The sequence below is a fragment of the Thunnus maccoyii genome, chromosome 3 (assembly GCF_910596095.1).
Source record: "Thunnus maccoyii chromosome 3, fThuMac1.1, whole genome shotgun sequence".
NCBI lineage: Eukaryota > Metazoa > Chordata > Actinopteri > Scombriformes > Scombridae > Thunnus > Thunnus maccoyii.
Genome location: NC_056535.1, coordinates 24,785,144 through 24,801,189, shown reverse-complemented (window position 1 = coordinate 24,801,189; position 16,046 = coordinate 24,785,144). Strand labels below are relative to the sequence as shown.

Sequence of the window (16,046 nt, the reverse complement as noted above, 5' to 3'; positions counted from 1 at the left end):
TCAGTAATTTTTCAGGCAAAAGTGCCAAACATTCACTTGTTCCAGCCTCTCAGACGTGAGTTATTTGCTGCTTTTCTTTGTCATATTGACAAAGAATAGCATGGGGTTTTGGATGGTTAAAACATGCAATTTTGAGTGCATAACCTTGGGTGCTGGGGAATTATAATGAAAATCTTTTACTATTTTGCAATATTTTTTTATACCAAACTACAAATCACAAAATTCACAAGATTAAAGTTTAATCTTTAGTTGCAGCCCTAATCATCATCAAACCTTGCGCTGCTAATTCAAGATTAATTTGCCGATTATTTTCTTGATAAATCCTTTGGTCTATAACAATGTCCTATTTCCAAAAGCCCAAGTTGACACATTAAAACATCTTGTTTTGTCCAACCGACAGTCCAAAACTCAAAGATATTGACTTTAATAAAACAGAAAACCAGTAAATAATTTACATTTGTGATTCAGCTCTAGTCCAATCATCATCAAGCTTACTCTTTTTTACTCCCAACCTGTTTCAAAGCATCTTGAAAAAAGAAAACCTGATCAAACAAGCTCAACATCCTCCAGTTCCACTTTTATCTCTATGAGACACACCTGCGGATGCAACTTGTAGTTCAAAGAACACTGTTCAGTCTTGTTAAGACCTAAGTGTGCTGTCTTATTAGATGATCAAGCATATACTGTACAACAGTCTCTGCCGGAGAGCTACTATAGAGTGCAGCAGGGAACTGTGACCTATTGGCAAAGGCATGATTGCCAGTGAAGTAATGGATGCATAATCGAATCTTAGACATTAGGTAATGGAAAGACGTGGTCAGGATCCAAAATAAAATGTTCCTCTACTTTGTTGTCAAGTCACTTGATTGCAAACCCTGTATCAAAGCAACCTCCCTCAAAATTAACTTTCATTATTAACCTTCAACATTTTGACATTCATATAAGGAAATGGTAAAAATGAAGTAGAGGAGGGTTCGTATATAGATGAAATGACAACAGGAGCAGAAAAATAATAACTGAAAAAAGTCTCTTCCTTATTGTTCTCCACCTTTTGTCCACATACTGTACTCACAACATATAATGGAGATAAGGCTTCATTGTAAGATGGATAGATACAAAGAGCTACATCACAACACAGTCAGACAGTTTGTACAAAAGGTGTATTTCTGCTGAGACCGAGCTAAACGTTGAAGTTTTATTTCTTGTGAATGTACTGCGAGGACCTTGGGAAAACATGACGAGGCATTTATTACTTGGGTGACTTATGAATCAGACATTAACGCTTCATGAGAAATTACTCAAATGTCACAAACACCAGAATCGCGGAGCAAAAAAAAGAAAAAAAAAGAAAAAAAAAAAGATTGCAGCCGTGTCTCACAAAGGAACAGTTAGTATAATATGATTCCTGTTCAGTGAAGTGTACAGAAAAGAATGGGGTGCGAATCACAATGGATTGCCACCCAGGGTGCGGTTATATTGGAGCTTATGAGACACAAAGCGGTGAAATGTAATAAAAAGCCTTCTGAGTCGGACACAATATGAGATGTGACCTTTCAAGTGCATAAGTGGCAAAACTGAGTCAAAAGCAGTCCCTGCAACGCCCGCTTATGTGCACTGACTCTAGAGCAGGATACAAACATCAATAAAGGGTCCCTGAAATCCATGTAAGTCCTGGAGTCGCCTCTCACCATAATCAGATCACTGTTCATCCTTACTCTGGTGGAATATAGGGCAAGGAAATCTTATGATATCATGGCGCCAACCTGCATCAGCCGCTCAAAATATCTTACAATAACAAAGGACGAAATCTGCACACACACACACAAAAAAAAGGTTTTGGCTTTTATTCTCCGCCAGCCTTTTTAATCACAGATTTTGCCCCCATGAGCACCTTCGACAGCCAAACAAGCCACCCTTTACTTAAAAACCATCTGTTATGACAATTTATTTGCAAGGTTATGTCCAATAGAATTCACCAAGACTGTTTTTTTTTTTTTTAAGGAAAAGGCTGTGCTGCTCACACTGAAAAGAGAAAAGCAGTTGGCAGATATGCTTCAAGAAAACAGTGATAAGATTGCTTGTGATTACGTAGAAGCGTGCGTGTCTGTTTCTCAGCGTGCACGCGCCCGAGCACGCATACACATTAGTAAAAGAAGATGAATGACCATGTTTGTGTGTACAGTATTAGAGTGCATGTGTAAAGCCACCTGTGCTTTGCCATCTGCGTACGTGTTGATAGTGTAGTGATTGAGTCCGGGAGGCCTGTAGTCAGAGTTGCTGTGGTAACCAGGAGATTGCGCTCGCTGCACTGAGTGAAGAGCAGCAGCAGTGGGTGCCACTGGTGACCTTGGGGAGTCAGGATCTTCATTGTGCTCTCAAGCTTTGAGGTTTGCGCATCCTCTCAACATGCCTCTTCCTTTCTGCCTATCGAAAAGGCCCGTGTGTCTTATTCAGTGTTTGTGAAATGTCAAACTGAGGGGTTGAATTTTAAATTTTCATATGTACAACCAACTTATCAAGTAGGAGCTGTACGCTATTTTGGAAAAGCGCAACCTTTTACCTGATTCAGAAACCAGATCGTTGCAAAAAGACAGCCTCTAAATTAGGCCTAATTAATTTTACATTAGGTAGAGCCATCAGCATTAAATGGTTCTACACAGTGATGGTAAACATGTAAAACTTGTTGTTCACCTTATTGGTCCAGTGTATTTAGCATTAAGGGAGAGCAAATATTTGTTGTGCCTAAGCAGCTTTTCCTGAGGAGGTAAATCCGGCATCGCTTTTGTTTTGTACATCGCTCCACACTAAACCCTATACATTGCCTTTAAAATGAGAATTGTGTTGTCTTCTTAACCTGTAAACACAAAATAAATATTTAAATCAACCCCACCTATGAGAAAAACATCGAGAGAGACGTCGCCCTCCTTCGTTCTCACAGGGTGTAGAAATGTCACTGTCTCTCTCTTCGATAAATAATTCACAGACAGACAGCCTGAGACTGTTGAGATGGCCCTCGGCTATCCTTCACATGACAGTGTGACAAGGATGCACAAGCTGTTCCCTAAAGTTGCCAGGGAACCACTTTCCCTCCTCTTCATTGATTTCAAGATCAGTGCTCAGCGCAAAAGGTGCAATGTGTTATGACAGTTACAAAAACAAACACATATGAAAGATTGTCTGGGTGCTACTTGGCACTGGATCAACTCAGCTAAAAATAGGATTTGCTGTGTTATACTGTATGTCTATATGGAATAGAACAACTTATTAGTGATGTATGAAGTGTTATAATTTCTCTGTCCATATTTCTGTCAGTGGAAAAGAAACACCTTACAATATAATACAAGACAACTCAACACCACAAAATAAGAATATATCACAGATTTGAATCAATATTTCTTACACAGCACTCAAAATTAAGCTTCACAAATGCTGAGGTTCAGTGCTTAAACTGGGAAACAACAGTTGCAAAACAATCTCAAATCAAGGTCCGTTTTGGAGCTTTCAACTATATCACATGGTCCTCAATGGCAGATGAGAATCCAGAACAGCTACTAAAATTAAATGGACTTTGAGGTGAGACTGTTTCTGTCAATTGCTGTTTCCAACGCCAAGATTGAACTCTGAACCTCAACTTAAATTAATTGTACAGTTACAGCTACAGTTGTGCTGCGATTGTGCAAACTCAGTCTTCTGATGAGAACCCTGTAAAACGGTCGACAGCTCCGGAAAAACTTCCAAATGGATCTCAAGGTGGGATTGTTTTGTTAATTTCACTATTGTTGTGTTTATCACAGGGCACTATACTAACTTGTGCACATGTTGCAAGTGCAAGTGTGAGTAAGAGCAAGTGTGTGTTAAATGTGTAGGTAGAGAGCTGAAAGCATTGTGGGAATATAGAGAGTTATTCCATTCAAGAAAAGTCGTAGGAGTCACTTCTGTTAAATAAAATGCTCATGGTTGCCCTGCTTTATGTATGAATTATGTTACTGGTGGATAACACAGTTTGGGTTGATTTTTGCCCTTAAGATAGTTAAAGCTACGCTGATCGATATTTTTATATGAACACTTGTTCAAATCACAATGTGCAATGACAAAAGTGTTGCTTGTAGTGATAAACCCGCAGAGAATTATCGCCAATCTCTGCAGTTCCCCTCAGCTCTACAGAACATTTTAGCATCTGTCAGGTCTTGTTTTCGTCTGCAGCTTCACTGTTTTGATCCATTCTCCAGAGCTTAGTTTTCAAATGCAGTAGGCAGCTGTTTGCAGTGAAAAAGCTCTGTTAAACCCACACTACCTGCCCGGCACCAAATAAAAGACAAACAAAGTTAGCGGCTAGCTGGCGGACACAGTGGAGTAGCAACTTTAAGAGTCTGACATTTCTCTCTGGAGTTGTTGGAGACTAAAACAGAGCTAAAAGGAAAGTGAATATTGGACTTACAGGCATCAGGTGGTCAGATACACTATTTCAAATGAATGCTAATGTTGCTCCCTGCCTGATGCCTCCCATAACAACTTTATTATGGCGATTCCCTATGGCAATTAATTAATACAGGTTTAAGCAACGCTGCAAATCTGCAAGTCCTGAGGAAGCTGTTGCTCTTTGATTCTGATTAAGTAACCAAGTAACACTTTATATTCATCGTTAATGTTTTAAATGTTTGAAACTTCACCTGCTATTACACATTGCTATAGCCATTGTGTACAGATTGAACAAGGCTTTGTGATGATAAAGACCAAAAAACAAATACACATTGAACCCACAAATCCAAAGTCATAATCAGTAGCTGATGTTTTAACAAGGCTTAAGAGTTTTAGGATGGATTTATCCACAAATCCACACATGCAAAGAAATCACGCATTGAAATGAATACCCAGACAGGCAATATAGAGACAAAATACATATCCCGTTAGACTTCCCAGTAGGATCTTAGAAAAGTGGGTGAAAAGCTGTCAGTCAATAGGGTGCACAGGAGGGGCAGAGGCTGACTGCTTGTTCTTGGATGGATTTCGTACCTAAAATCAATGTCTGAGACCTGCGAGTGAGGAGAGGCCTCCCTGATGAGAATTAAGCGTGTGTGTTGTTAAGCACGGATGGAGAAGAATGGGGCGGCTGCATAGAGGGAAGGACAGATTGATGAGGCCACTGGACCAAATTTAAAGAGTTTCAAGAGAGATCCAACAACATTGGGGGTTCCTGCACAAAAGTCAATACATCCTGAAACCAATTGTTTGTAGACAGACTCTCACCTTCCTCTTCCACACCTCACTTCTCGAGTGTGACTGACTCTATCGGTCTGACTCATGCCGACAGCTCGTCTTGCCCGCCCCGAGGCCACGCAGGGGCATCATCGATTATCTATGCACTAGCACATATCCTCAAAACTCAGACCTCGGCATTATGTTTATCTCTGAAATAGGTTGCTGTTGCTTGGTCACCCTTCAAAATACTCTGCACAACATGAAGCATTCCCAAGGATGTTGGTAGGAAGAAATGTGTTTGACTGTGATAACTTGTTTTGTGGTTCCAGATGCGCTGCATTTCAATTTGTGAAGAAAAAAACAAAACAAACAAACAAAAAAGAATCAGTTTGATCCATTATTTGGGCTAGGGTTTGATGACACGGAGAGTGAGGGCTGCCATGGAGGCAAGGAGCTTCAAATTATAAATTTCACTCAGAACATATAATAACCTTCAGTCATGCCTGCTCCAAACAACAAAAAACATATTTCCAAATTCAAAGAGTGCTTAATACACCAGAAGAAAATCCACCTAACTGAAAACAAATTTGGGTAATGAGGTGGGAGAGAAAGGAACACTGGCTTTCACATTGTTTTGCATGCGATGATGGAGTGCAATCAATGGGGCTGCAGTTTACCAATGAAGCCAAAGCTAACTGCTCTCCATCACAGCGTCTGGGAGTGTTATAAAGCATTGCTAAATGAATCAAAAGTCTTCATTAGGGGCAGATTGGTCTCTCATGAGCACAGGATTGTACACACATTGATCCAGCAGTGATGGACGACAGAGGAGGGCCCCATTCGGGCCATATGGTGGATGCAGAAGGCGGCTGGGTTTTGCAATGATCTCCAGTGAAATGATTCAACTTTTGATATTGGTTGGGGTGGAATTTACAATCATAATATCCCACAGCATCTATATCTGTGGGTGAAATAGTGAGACAATAAAGAGCGAGGTGTAAATGAGTATGTGAATAAATAAAGAACAGATGCTGCTGAAAGACAATGCCATCATATAATGAACTCTGAAATTAAACAAACATCACACCCACACTTTTAAGTGTTTTCAAGTCAGTTTAGGAACACTGTGGGAATATTACAGCAATATTAAGGAGATATATTATGAGTTGAAATCCAATTATGTAAGATAGATCGCGATAAACTCGCTATGGAGCGCAACACAGCATATAAATCCATATAGAAATATTATAGTGGCATTTAATGGCGAGCTTCAGAGGCAGACGGAGAGTTAATTGAACTACTGAGGCGCATTACCAAGCAACAGTGCAGAGGAATGCGCATTGTGCACAACCTGGTGATTGCATGAGTACAAAGTAAATTAATTACGTAGCCAGTTGATGTCTATCACTGCGACGCATAACAGATACTGACAGGCAATTACTAACAGTTCACCTTTTGACTCGGACCAATAATTGAAAAATCTGTATCCACCTCTAAAGGCTGCATCAACCTGTTGGGAGGGGGTGGTGGCAGGGGAGTTAAAACAAAGAATTCAACTTTGGCGACACACTCACGGTGCTGAAATTGCGCGGCCCGCAGAGCTCTCCTTGGTACCGACAGTACAACAGCATCTCCTCCAGCTGGTGTCCCAACCGGTCCAGCAGCTGCCTCATGGACGGCTGGGACTCCCGTGGAGGAGGGAGAAAGTGGTTGAAGTCCAAAATCCGAGAAAGCGGGGACCAGGGCGGTTCGTTCTCCGCGCTCCCGCCGCCGTCTCCCCGCAGAGGTGTGAGCGCCTCTCTTGCAGCTGGAGAGACCTGCCAGTTCCTCCCCAAAAGTCCCAGCCACCTCCCAGCGCTAAATATGTCCGTCTTCTTCATACGCCGCGGCAGAAGGAGGTTTTGGTTACATATGGTGACGGCTGGGAAAACGAGTCGTTTGGCGTACACCATGTGCGCCTTGGTGTACACGGGCGAGGAGAGAAGGTACCGGACGCGGTTGGAGGACCAGGTGAAGAGCAGAGCCAAAGCTGCCAGGAAAGCCAGCAGCCACGCAACTCTTCGCGGGTAGGAGCCGCTGAGAAAGATGTGCCTCAAGCCGTGCAAGGTGGTGTGTTTCAAGAAGAGCTTTCCGGCTTCGGCGAGGGAGCCCGGTCTCGGTTTCGATCCAGATGAGTCGCATTGGCACATTTTGAAGGAACACCGGTGCGCGCTCTCAACATCGGTCCCGGTGTGGTCACAGTGACTGAGCCTAAACTCGCCTATGCGCTCTCAGATGGCTGCTGTTTGTCAGACACTTTGGAGAGAGAGAGAGAGAGAGAGAGTGTGTGTGTGTGTGTGTGTGTGAGGCGCACGGCACGCAGCTCTGCTCGGTCCTCAGGCACTGAGCAGCAGCTTGTGGTGGTGATGGGGGAGTATTTTGTCAGTCGCACAGCGCTCCCTGATCTTGTCCGGGAGGGGGGAGATGCGAAGTTATTCAGAATGATTTCGTGCGCTACTGTGCAGCAACAGGAGTCCAGGGGACGATTTCATAAAAATTACAAGCAGTTAGTCTCTGAAAATCTGAAGAAATGCCAGTCACATAGTCTTATTGTAATTACACGCTCCTTCTGTCTGCCTCCCTATCTTGATTCTTACTTTTCCATCTCCGCCTCTCCCTCCACCCATACATTTTCTCTGTTGAACACACATACACACACACACACACTCCCACTCTATTCTTCCATTCTTCACAATATCCTCAGCACTGTTTGCTGAATGAAATCATTGCCCTCAGTAGCTACAGACCATTTGTCTTCCTTTTCAAGCCCGTCACACACACACACACACACCTATGGTCACACACATAAACACACACACACACACACACACACACACACACACACACACACACACACACACACACACACACACAACACACAACACCACACGCATGCACCGTAATCCCTCCTGGCTCACAACTTGCATTCTTCCTCAAAATTGAACACTGCATTATAGAAGGTAATGCTGCAGAGACTGTAGTCTCTTTCATTATAGTTTCACCAGCTGAATTTTAAACATTGCAGACCCACAGACGGAGTAAAAGCTTTCACTGGTTGCTCAACATTTTGGTGACACTCAGGTGAACGCAAACTGTTTGACATTCCAGACTGTCAATTCTCTGATGTGCTTCGGTGAAAGATGTGAAATGTTAGTGGGGGGAAAACAAAAAGGTCAAGATGCTGCTGGTGAATTAATGCAAATCGTGTAACACGTTTTTAAAGCATCCCCCCGAAGTCCTGAGGTAGCCTAACTTAGATTTAATGGGTTTTTTGACCCTGTGGTGCTCCAGTTTGGCTCTGATGAAGGAAGTCTGTTTCAGGCAGGCGACAAAAGCTTGAATGCACCATTGAGGAAGCGTTTTGCGAGTGCCATCTCTCTCTCAGGGGGGTGTTGGTTAAGTGGTGCTTCATGCTTGGTTGGTCATCATCACACAGTGTTCCAATCCAGAGTAAAAGCTGGACACCATGCAGGCCTGATTCTCACTCTCTGCTCCTACTTTTGAGCACACAATGTGTGCCCAGAAGTGTGTGAATGTGTTATCTATTAGCTTACTGCATGACAGAGGAAAAAGAGGTGAGAAGGAAATGATGTGAAAGAGAGGAGAGAGAGGGCATGAATGAGGTGTACTTAGTGAATCAATTTTTCATGTCCTGCCTTTCTCTCCCTGAAAGGATAATTCAGGTTTCTTGCAACTTGGGTAATGGCTGAAATCTGGGAACATGGCTTGATCATGACAAAGAAAAAAGACAAGGTGATAGAACAGTCAGGCAGGTTGGAAACAAGCCGACAGTTTAACCAGATTTTCTTAACCACCTTATTTATGAGTATAAGCAACACTGAGCTTATCCAAATGTTGGTGATAATTCTTCAATTTACACTGAAAACTCTGCGTACGATAAAGCAAATACAGCAGGTCAAAGTTAAATGTGGATGTCTGTTAAGAAGGGATTGTAAACTGCGATTGACGTTTCCAATGGATAGTTTGGGTGATCATTTTGCAGTTCGCTTTTGTCTTCTCTTTCAAATAAGTTTGGTTAACCTGGAGGTAGCCCAGATTACTAACTGTGCAAAGAGGACAACTGGCCCCAGAAAGCCTCAGGGTTACTGTGGGTCTGCTAATTTACTGTAATTAAAGCTTTGTTTAGGAAAATACACTCCACTAAGTATAATATGAACTGACATGATACGGACCATAATGAGGGTGGTTTCTGTTGCATATTCCTAAAATAATTTGTGATTATTACCACACTTTATAACCAGGACAAGGTAATGTTCCAGCATAGAAAAACTGGACACATTACACAGGGTGGGATGAACAAGAGAATTTATTATGGCTTATCGGGTGTGTTAAAAACTTATATGATCGTCTGACCACTTGTGTTTCTTTCCCTGTCAGATGTCTTTTTAGTCATGTTCCAGTCCAGATCTTAGCAATTAACTCGGTGAATACAGTGTTATTATATTCGATAGCAAGGCCGAAATAATAAAATTAAGACAAAGATAGAAGAAAAAAAAACTCTACAAGAGTGCTAGAGTCCTAACTAAGACTAAAAAGGCTAAGCATATTACACCAGTTCACTACGCTGGTTGCCAGTGTGTCAAAGAATTAACTGTAAAGTATTACTGCTTGTCGATAAATCTCTGAATGGTTCAGGTCCTAAATCTCAGATCTTCTCATCTCTTGGGTCAGTTAGGGAAAGATTGTGGGGAAAAAAAAGCTCTTGGTTTGTCACACCCTGCCTGGACTTTGTGTGTTTTTTGGTCTTTTTGTGTTTTTGTGTTCTTTGGGGTTTCCTGGTTTGCACTTCTGTTTAGTCCTTCTGGTCATGTGGGTTTTCTTGTTGTATTTGGGTGGTGGGTTTGTACTGCTTTTTGTTGTTTGGCCTGGCGTGTTGTGTACTTGGGTTAGGTTTTGTTGCTGTATTTCCCTTATGCGTTCATGTGCTCCTCCTCACCTGCCCTGCTTCACCCTCGTTAGCCCTGCTCTGCTCTGTGTCTTCCCCACACCTGCCCTGTATCACCCTCGTCAGCCCTGCCCTGCTTCCTGTGTTTCCCTCAGCCAATCACTCCCAGCCTGCCCTTGTGTCTCGTCACTTGTTCCCCGTTCCCTGATTAGTTTAGTCTGTATTTAAGGTCTGGTTTCTGGTCTGGAGTCTTTGTTGGATCATTTGTTTTGTTCAGCTTGTCCTGTCCTGTCCTGTCCTGTCCTGTCCTGTCCTGTCCTGTCCTGTCCTGTCCTGTCCTGTCCTGTCCTGTCCTGTCCTGTCCTGACCACCTCCAGATTAAAGGTTTTCGTCTACCCTGCAATCTCTGCCTGCTGGTATCTGTGATTGAGTCCATTCCTGCTACTCAACCTGACATGGTTAAGGTTAGGCGAACATTAATTGCAGACGTGCTACATCCATCAACCCGATCCCTACATCCTTAATGTTCCACCTGGCTACATGATAGGAGCACCACCTTCGGCACTAGTGTAATTCCTATGGATACTGGGCTGCTTTTTTGTTTGGTCTATATGTCATCCACCCACAGTCTACATGAAAGCAGAGTGAAGCACTGCTAGGATCAGAATCTGACATCAGGCAACCACCAGCAGTTTAACCTCTCCACCATGTTTCTGGATTCATATTGGATTCAGCCTGCTTACTCATACTTTTCAATTTCATTTTCTTGCGGGCAATATACTGTAGCACATAACATAATGTCCCCTCGGAGGACAATCAAGTCTTCTACTCGGGAGGTTACTCATGTTTTAACGAGTGAGAGTGTCATGGGGAATGGTTGCTCAACCGTGGCCCCGTGATCACTTCTCAGTGAGACGCCACCATGACATATTCACGAGTTGTAATCCGGCAATCAGGATGTGCTTGATTGAGTGCGGTTGTGTGTCAAGTACAGAGCACATGCAGCAGAGAAGAAAGCGAGAGAATGAGACAGACCAACATGAGCGGAAGAATCTTTTTTTTCTGATCTGGTGTAAAGAGGGGAGTTACTGAAATTTAAGAATCAACACTGGATGTGTGACTGTAGATTAATTGTAATTTATATTGAAAAACTTGATGGGTTGTGCATCGGAATTCGTCGGAGATGGATCCTGACTGTCTTGGCATTTAACAGCATTTGTTCAAAACCGTATCCTCAGCCAGCTCATCAAGAGAGAGACATATCGGAGGAGAGGCCCCGTGCAACAAGCTAATCCGTCTGGGTGAAGGGATAATGATGCACTTGCTTGACAGAGAAACACAATCCCGCTGCAAGTGTAACAACAACAGAATAACAAATGCATGCTGCTCTGAAACTGTGGTTTAAGAGTTTCACTAATGAATCCATTATGAAAGCAAACAGGGATATTTGTAAGGGGACCCTGGGCATGCATCCTTAGTCTATTAATACTTAAGCATATAAGACCTAAATAAATATCCTGTTTGATTGACTGGATCTTAAAATAAGCTGTGAATTAACTAATGGAAAAAAAAGGGGAGACAATCTTTCAAACATACCTTTCACTGATTCAGAGCAGAGGGAATAAAGAGAAATAAAAAAGAAATCCCATTAAAAAAAGGCTGTTTCCTTGATGAGTATTGGGCCAAAAAATGTGGACTTTGGCTAAAAGACTATTGATTTTTCAATGTTGTGTATACTCCCATAGCAGAAGTTTTGAGTCTGTAAAATGCCTGCCCACTTATTTCTTCAAAGAACAGAGTTCAGACATTTCAAGGCCGTTGCATTAAAGGGAAACACGCCCATTTCATTACTATAATCGTAGGCAGTTCTCAATTTGCGTGTGAATCTCTCTCGAAACACATAAACAGCTTTCGACGATGATATTGAGACAAATCCTAAAGCAGTTAAACAGAAAACTGACAGGGACTTTTGTGAACACACTGACAGTGAGCAGAGTAAATTTATGGACACATTTTCGAGTTCAGACCTGTCAGCAAAGCTACGATGAAACAAACGGGATGTAATTATGGGAACACTGGCAGTCCACAAATGTCAGTATCCGTTGCAAACCGATGTCATGAATCATCAGTCGTGAGTCCATTTCAGGCTATTAAACACCACAGAGTATTAGTTGCTTGATCGCTAGGAGCTAATGTGAATGAGAGTAATCAGTAGATAGCAGTTTTTTGGGGTGGAATTTCTTTTTGAGTTGCTTTGACAGTTCCTCCAAATGAGAACAAGACTTTCATTTCAATCAGCGAGGCCAGTGAAGCAATGAATGCTTAAAAGCCAACTGACGATGAATGAAAAGGCACCGGCAAGCACAGAAAAAGTAATAGCTTGCCACTTGACATCACATGTTATCAGTCATTTGAGCAAACCAGTGAGGATTACACCTTTCGGCATGTACTCTGTGCCAGGGGCTAAATTACATGCTGTGATTTTTCAAAAACTTGCACCTTTTTTTAGGTTTCAACATTTAAACTTGAAGCGCATCGCAGTTATACCTCCCCAATGGGTCTTGAATTGAAAATAGAGCTGCAAAATTCAATAACGAATCCACTAATTTGAAACTAATCTGAAAGGGGACTGCCAGTGTCCTCTCTGGTATATGGATGCTGAGGGCTTGATAAATCTTTAGGGTCCACATTGCTCTGTGTGTCTGACTGCAGAGGGTTTGTTTGTGAGGGCTCTGGGGTATTGAGGCTCTCGGCAGTTAATCAAACTGTCATTCTGGGTCCCGATCGGGGGGTGGGGTGGGCCAGTCTGGACCTTGACATGTGCAGTGTCAAACTACATGCTACAAGGCGAACAACGCCGCCCAGCTCCACTCCAAACCTCTCTCTCTCCTCACTTCTATCTCTTTAATCTACTTGGCTGTGCAAACTCTATCATTAGCTCCCTCTTCTCTCCGTTTACCCTGAGTGTTTACAGTACAACCTTACAACACAACGAGTTTCCCCTCGTCCTCCCAAATTGTGTGTCTCTATATTATAAGTCACACACACACCTTTGTTCTATACCCTGCCTCCCTCTTTCCTCCTCTCAGTCTGTGATCTCTGCTTCTCTTGGTTGCCTCTGTCTCCTCTCTGTCTCCCGCTGGAAATGTTCGGCGCCAAGGCGTCCGCAAGGGAGCAGCCGGAGAGAGAGAGAGAGAGAGAGAGAGGAAGGTGGCAAAGGACATAGCAAAGGAAGAGGCTGAGAAATGGGATAGAGGTGTGGAGAGCAGCAGCAGTCAGGGTCCTGTGGCTCCGGGGGCTGGCAGAAGAGCAGGTGCTGATTTACAGAGACAATTTTGAGGATAATTGTGTACATGATCTGCTGTAAGGAACAAGGGTCACAAAGGCCACTTTTTCAATAGTCTCTCAAACTCCTGGGCTATAAGGTTGACTTAAATAATGCGTCAGGTAAGTGCCACGTCACTGTTTTTAACAACGTTAGAGATAAGAGTCAGTGGAAGTCGCTGAAGAGCTCACTGAGAGCTTGTGAACACAGCGAGCTTCAGGCAGTGACACTGAAACAAAGGTGAATGTTGTGTGACATTGTCAATAGAGCTTGGCACATAAATTTTGAAAATAAGTAAAAATAAAAAACTATTCAGAGCCACATTGTGTACGTGTTGTGAATACATGTCCTACATAGATTATATACAATAATCTAATCTCGTGAATAGAATAGAACATCCTAAACTGCTGTAAATGACATGATGCTGTCTTAAAATAATTAAAGAATAGCTCAAATGTTTCTGTTTTCAGCTCTGATTGGCAGAGTCATACTGGAGACTGTTGTGAAACACCAAAAACACTTGTGAAACTAGTTAATATATTGCAACACAATGAACCAGAGATTGCAAAGATAAAGCTTTATGGAAAAACTAATCTTCAGCGTTACTATGATTGCATCTTATTATCATATTTTCAGTGATTTAAGATAAGACTTTTGTATTTATGATGTCAATGGCATTTCATCACCAAGGTTTGACTAATGAGTCATTGCGATTATACAGGGTCTCATGTCAACCTCTTCATTTAATGTTTAAGTTCTGTATATGTTTTTGTATATTCACGCGTATTACTAAGGTTTGAAGTGTCCTAAGGTTTCCCCCCATGGAACAAGTTGCTGAAGAGCAGATAACTTTCCTACAAATAATCTCATTACTGTTCAATAGCATTGTCATTGTTGGTGGATGTTTTTATCTGATCTTTTTTATTGAGCCTATCAAGCGTATTCATTGATCTTCTTTATGGATTTTTTATTCCACATACATCTCCCTGGTGTTTTTTTTATTCCTTTTGTCTATTGTATATTGAATTATTTATTTGTTTGTTTGTATGTTCTTGTGTTGCTCCAAACAAATTGCCCCTAGTGGGATTAATAAAGTTGTTTGTATTGTATTGTATTGTATTGTAGTATGTTATAGTCTTTTTGGGATTTCGCTTTTTGCAGAGTTTTTGGGTCAAATGATATTAATGCTGCAAATAACAATTCTTTTCTTAATTTATCAATTAATCAGTTAGTCAATGAAATGTAAAAAATAGCAACAAATAAACAGCATTTACAATTTCTCAAAGGGTTGTTTTATCTGATCAACGGTTTAAAATATTAAGATATTCAATTTACTGTCATACATGACAAAGAAATTCAGCAAATCATCATATGTGAAAAGCTGAAACCATCAAATGTTTGGGATTTTTGCTTGAAAAAAGACAATTTATCTATTATTAAAATAGTTACTGATGAATTTTCTGTTAATTGACTAATCAATTAATGGACTAATATTGTTGCAGCTCTAAATCACAGAAATGCAGTTTCAGAGTCTTTGCCATCCTGACTAGAGAAAAATGCAGTGTTAAGAGTATGTTTTTGGGACAAAAACGGCCAGATTTGACAACACAGAATATCTGCACAAACTTATTGGACATGGGTGAGCTCAGTCTGAAAATATTTAAATTGGTGTGGGTCTTTAGAAGCCCATGTTGACCCATTTTACAGTGACTGTACATGAGAGAAACTGTAGTGTAGTCTTAGACCCAGTGTGAAGCCTTTGAGGTGTTTTAAAGCTATTGTGTAAAGCACTGCCTTGAGAAACATGCTGCTTCAAATAGTTACAACTACAGTAACATAGTATTACTGTGCTGCATGGGGCGGCTTTAGAACAGATGTTTAAATACTGTGAATAGCTGGTGTGTGGTAACAATTCACTGGATACCACGCTCTATTAATCTAACAGCACTGTACTCTGGACAGGATGGTCTCAAAAGCCTCTTTTTTTCATATTGCTGCACATGTATGGCAGCACCACCATTTATAGTGACCCAATGATACATCGATACATTATTCTGAGAATGGATTCAGGAGTTTTACTATAAAAGTAATGTGTCTGGATGTAGCAGATTTATATTTACAACCCAAAGGGCAGTAAGAGTATCCCTGTCTGCACAGGGAAACACAGGATGACACAGCTAATTCATCTAGGCAGCATCATGACAGCTGGGCTGGGGAGAGTTTGGGAAAGGGGAAATGGTTCTGATGAATGACTTTCAGAGTGCGGCCGCTAGCTATGGCAAACAGTCTCCCAGTCCCCACAGGCCTGATGCCTCCTATTTGCCGCTCAGGGAGAAATGAATGAATGGCCCTTTGTGAAGTAAATGGTCCCTTTCTGTCTGACATTTACAAATGAATCCTTCTTGTAAAACTAAATCCAACCATTTGTTTTATTAGTTGTAGAGGTGATTTTTGTGTGCTGATGCTCAAGACTGTTTGCTTGTCATATGCACGCATAGCAGTGGTGACTTAAGACATGTATAGATGGGTTGTCATAGCTATATTAGTAGGGGGAGGCTGCTACGAATGTGCGCATTA

At 41.8% G+C, this 16,046-nt stretch overlaps 1 protein-coding gene across 5 annotated transcripts in view; it reads right to left on the bottom strand.

Annotated features, from left to right (window-relative positions):
* Positions 1 to 16,046, bottom strand: part of asic1b (acid-sensing (proton-gated) ion channel 1b) — a 185,900-nt gene that overhangs the window by 27,425 nt on the left and 142,429 nt on the right. The window contains exon 1 of one of the 5 annotated variants that reach the window (XM_042406739.1): positions 6,774 to 7,614. The exons of 3 other annotated variants lie outside the window; for them this stretch is intronic. In XM_042406739.1, the coding sequence (XP_042262673.1) occupies positions 6,774 to 7,388 (615 nt within the window). In that variant the 5' untranslated portion in view covers positions 7,389 to 7,614. Of the gene's footprint in view, positions 1 to 6,773; positions 7,615 to 16,046 lie in introns of those variants that run through there. One more of the 5 variants, XM_042406742.1, reaches the window with a different exon arrangement.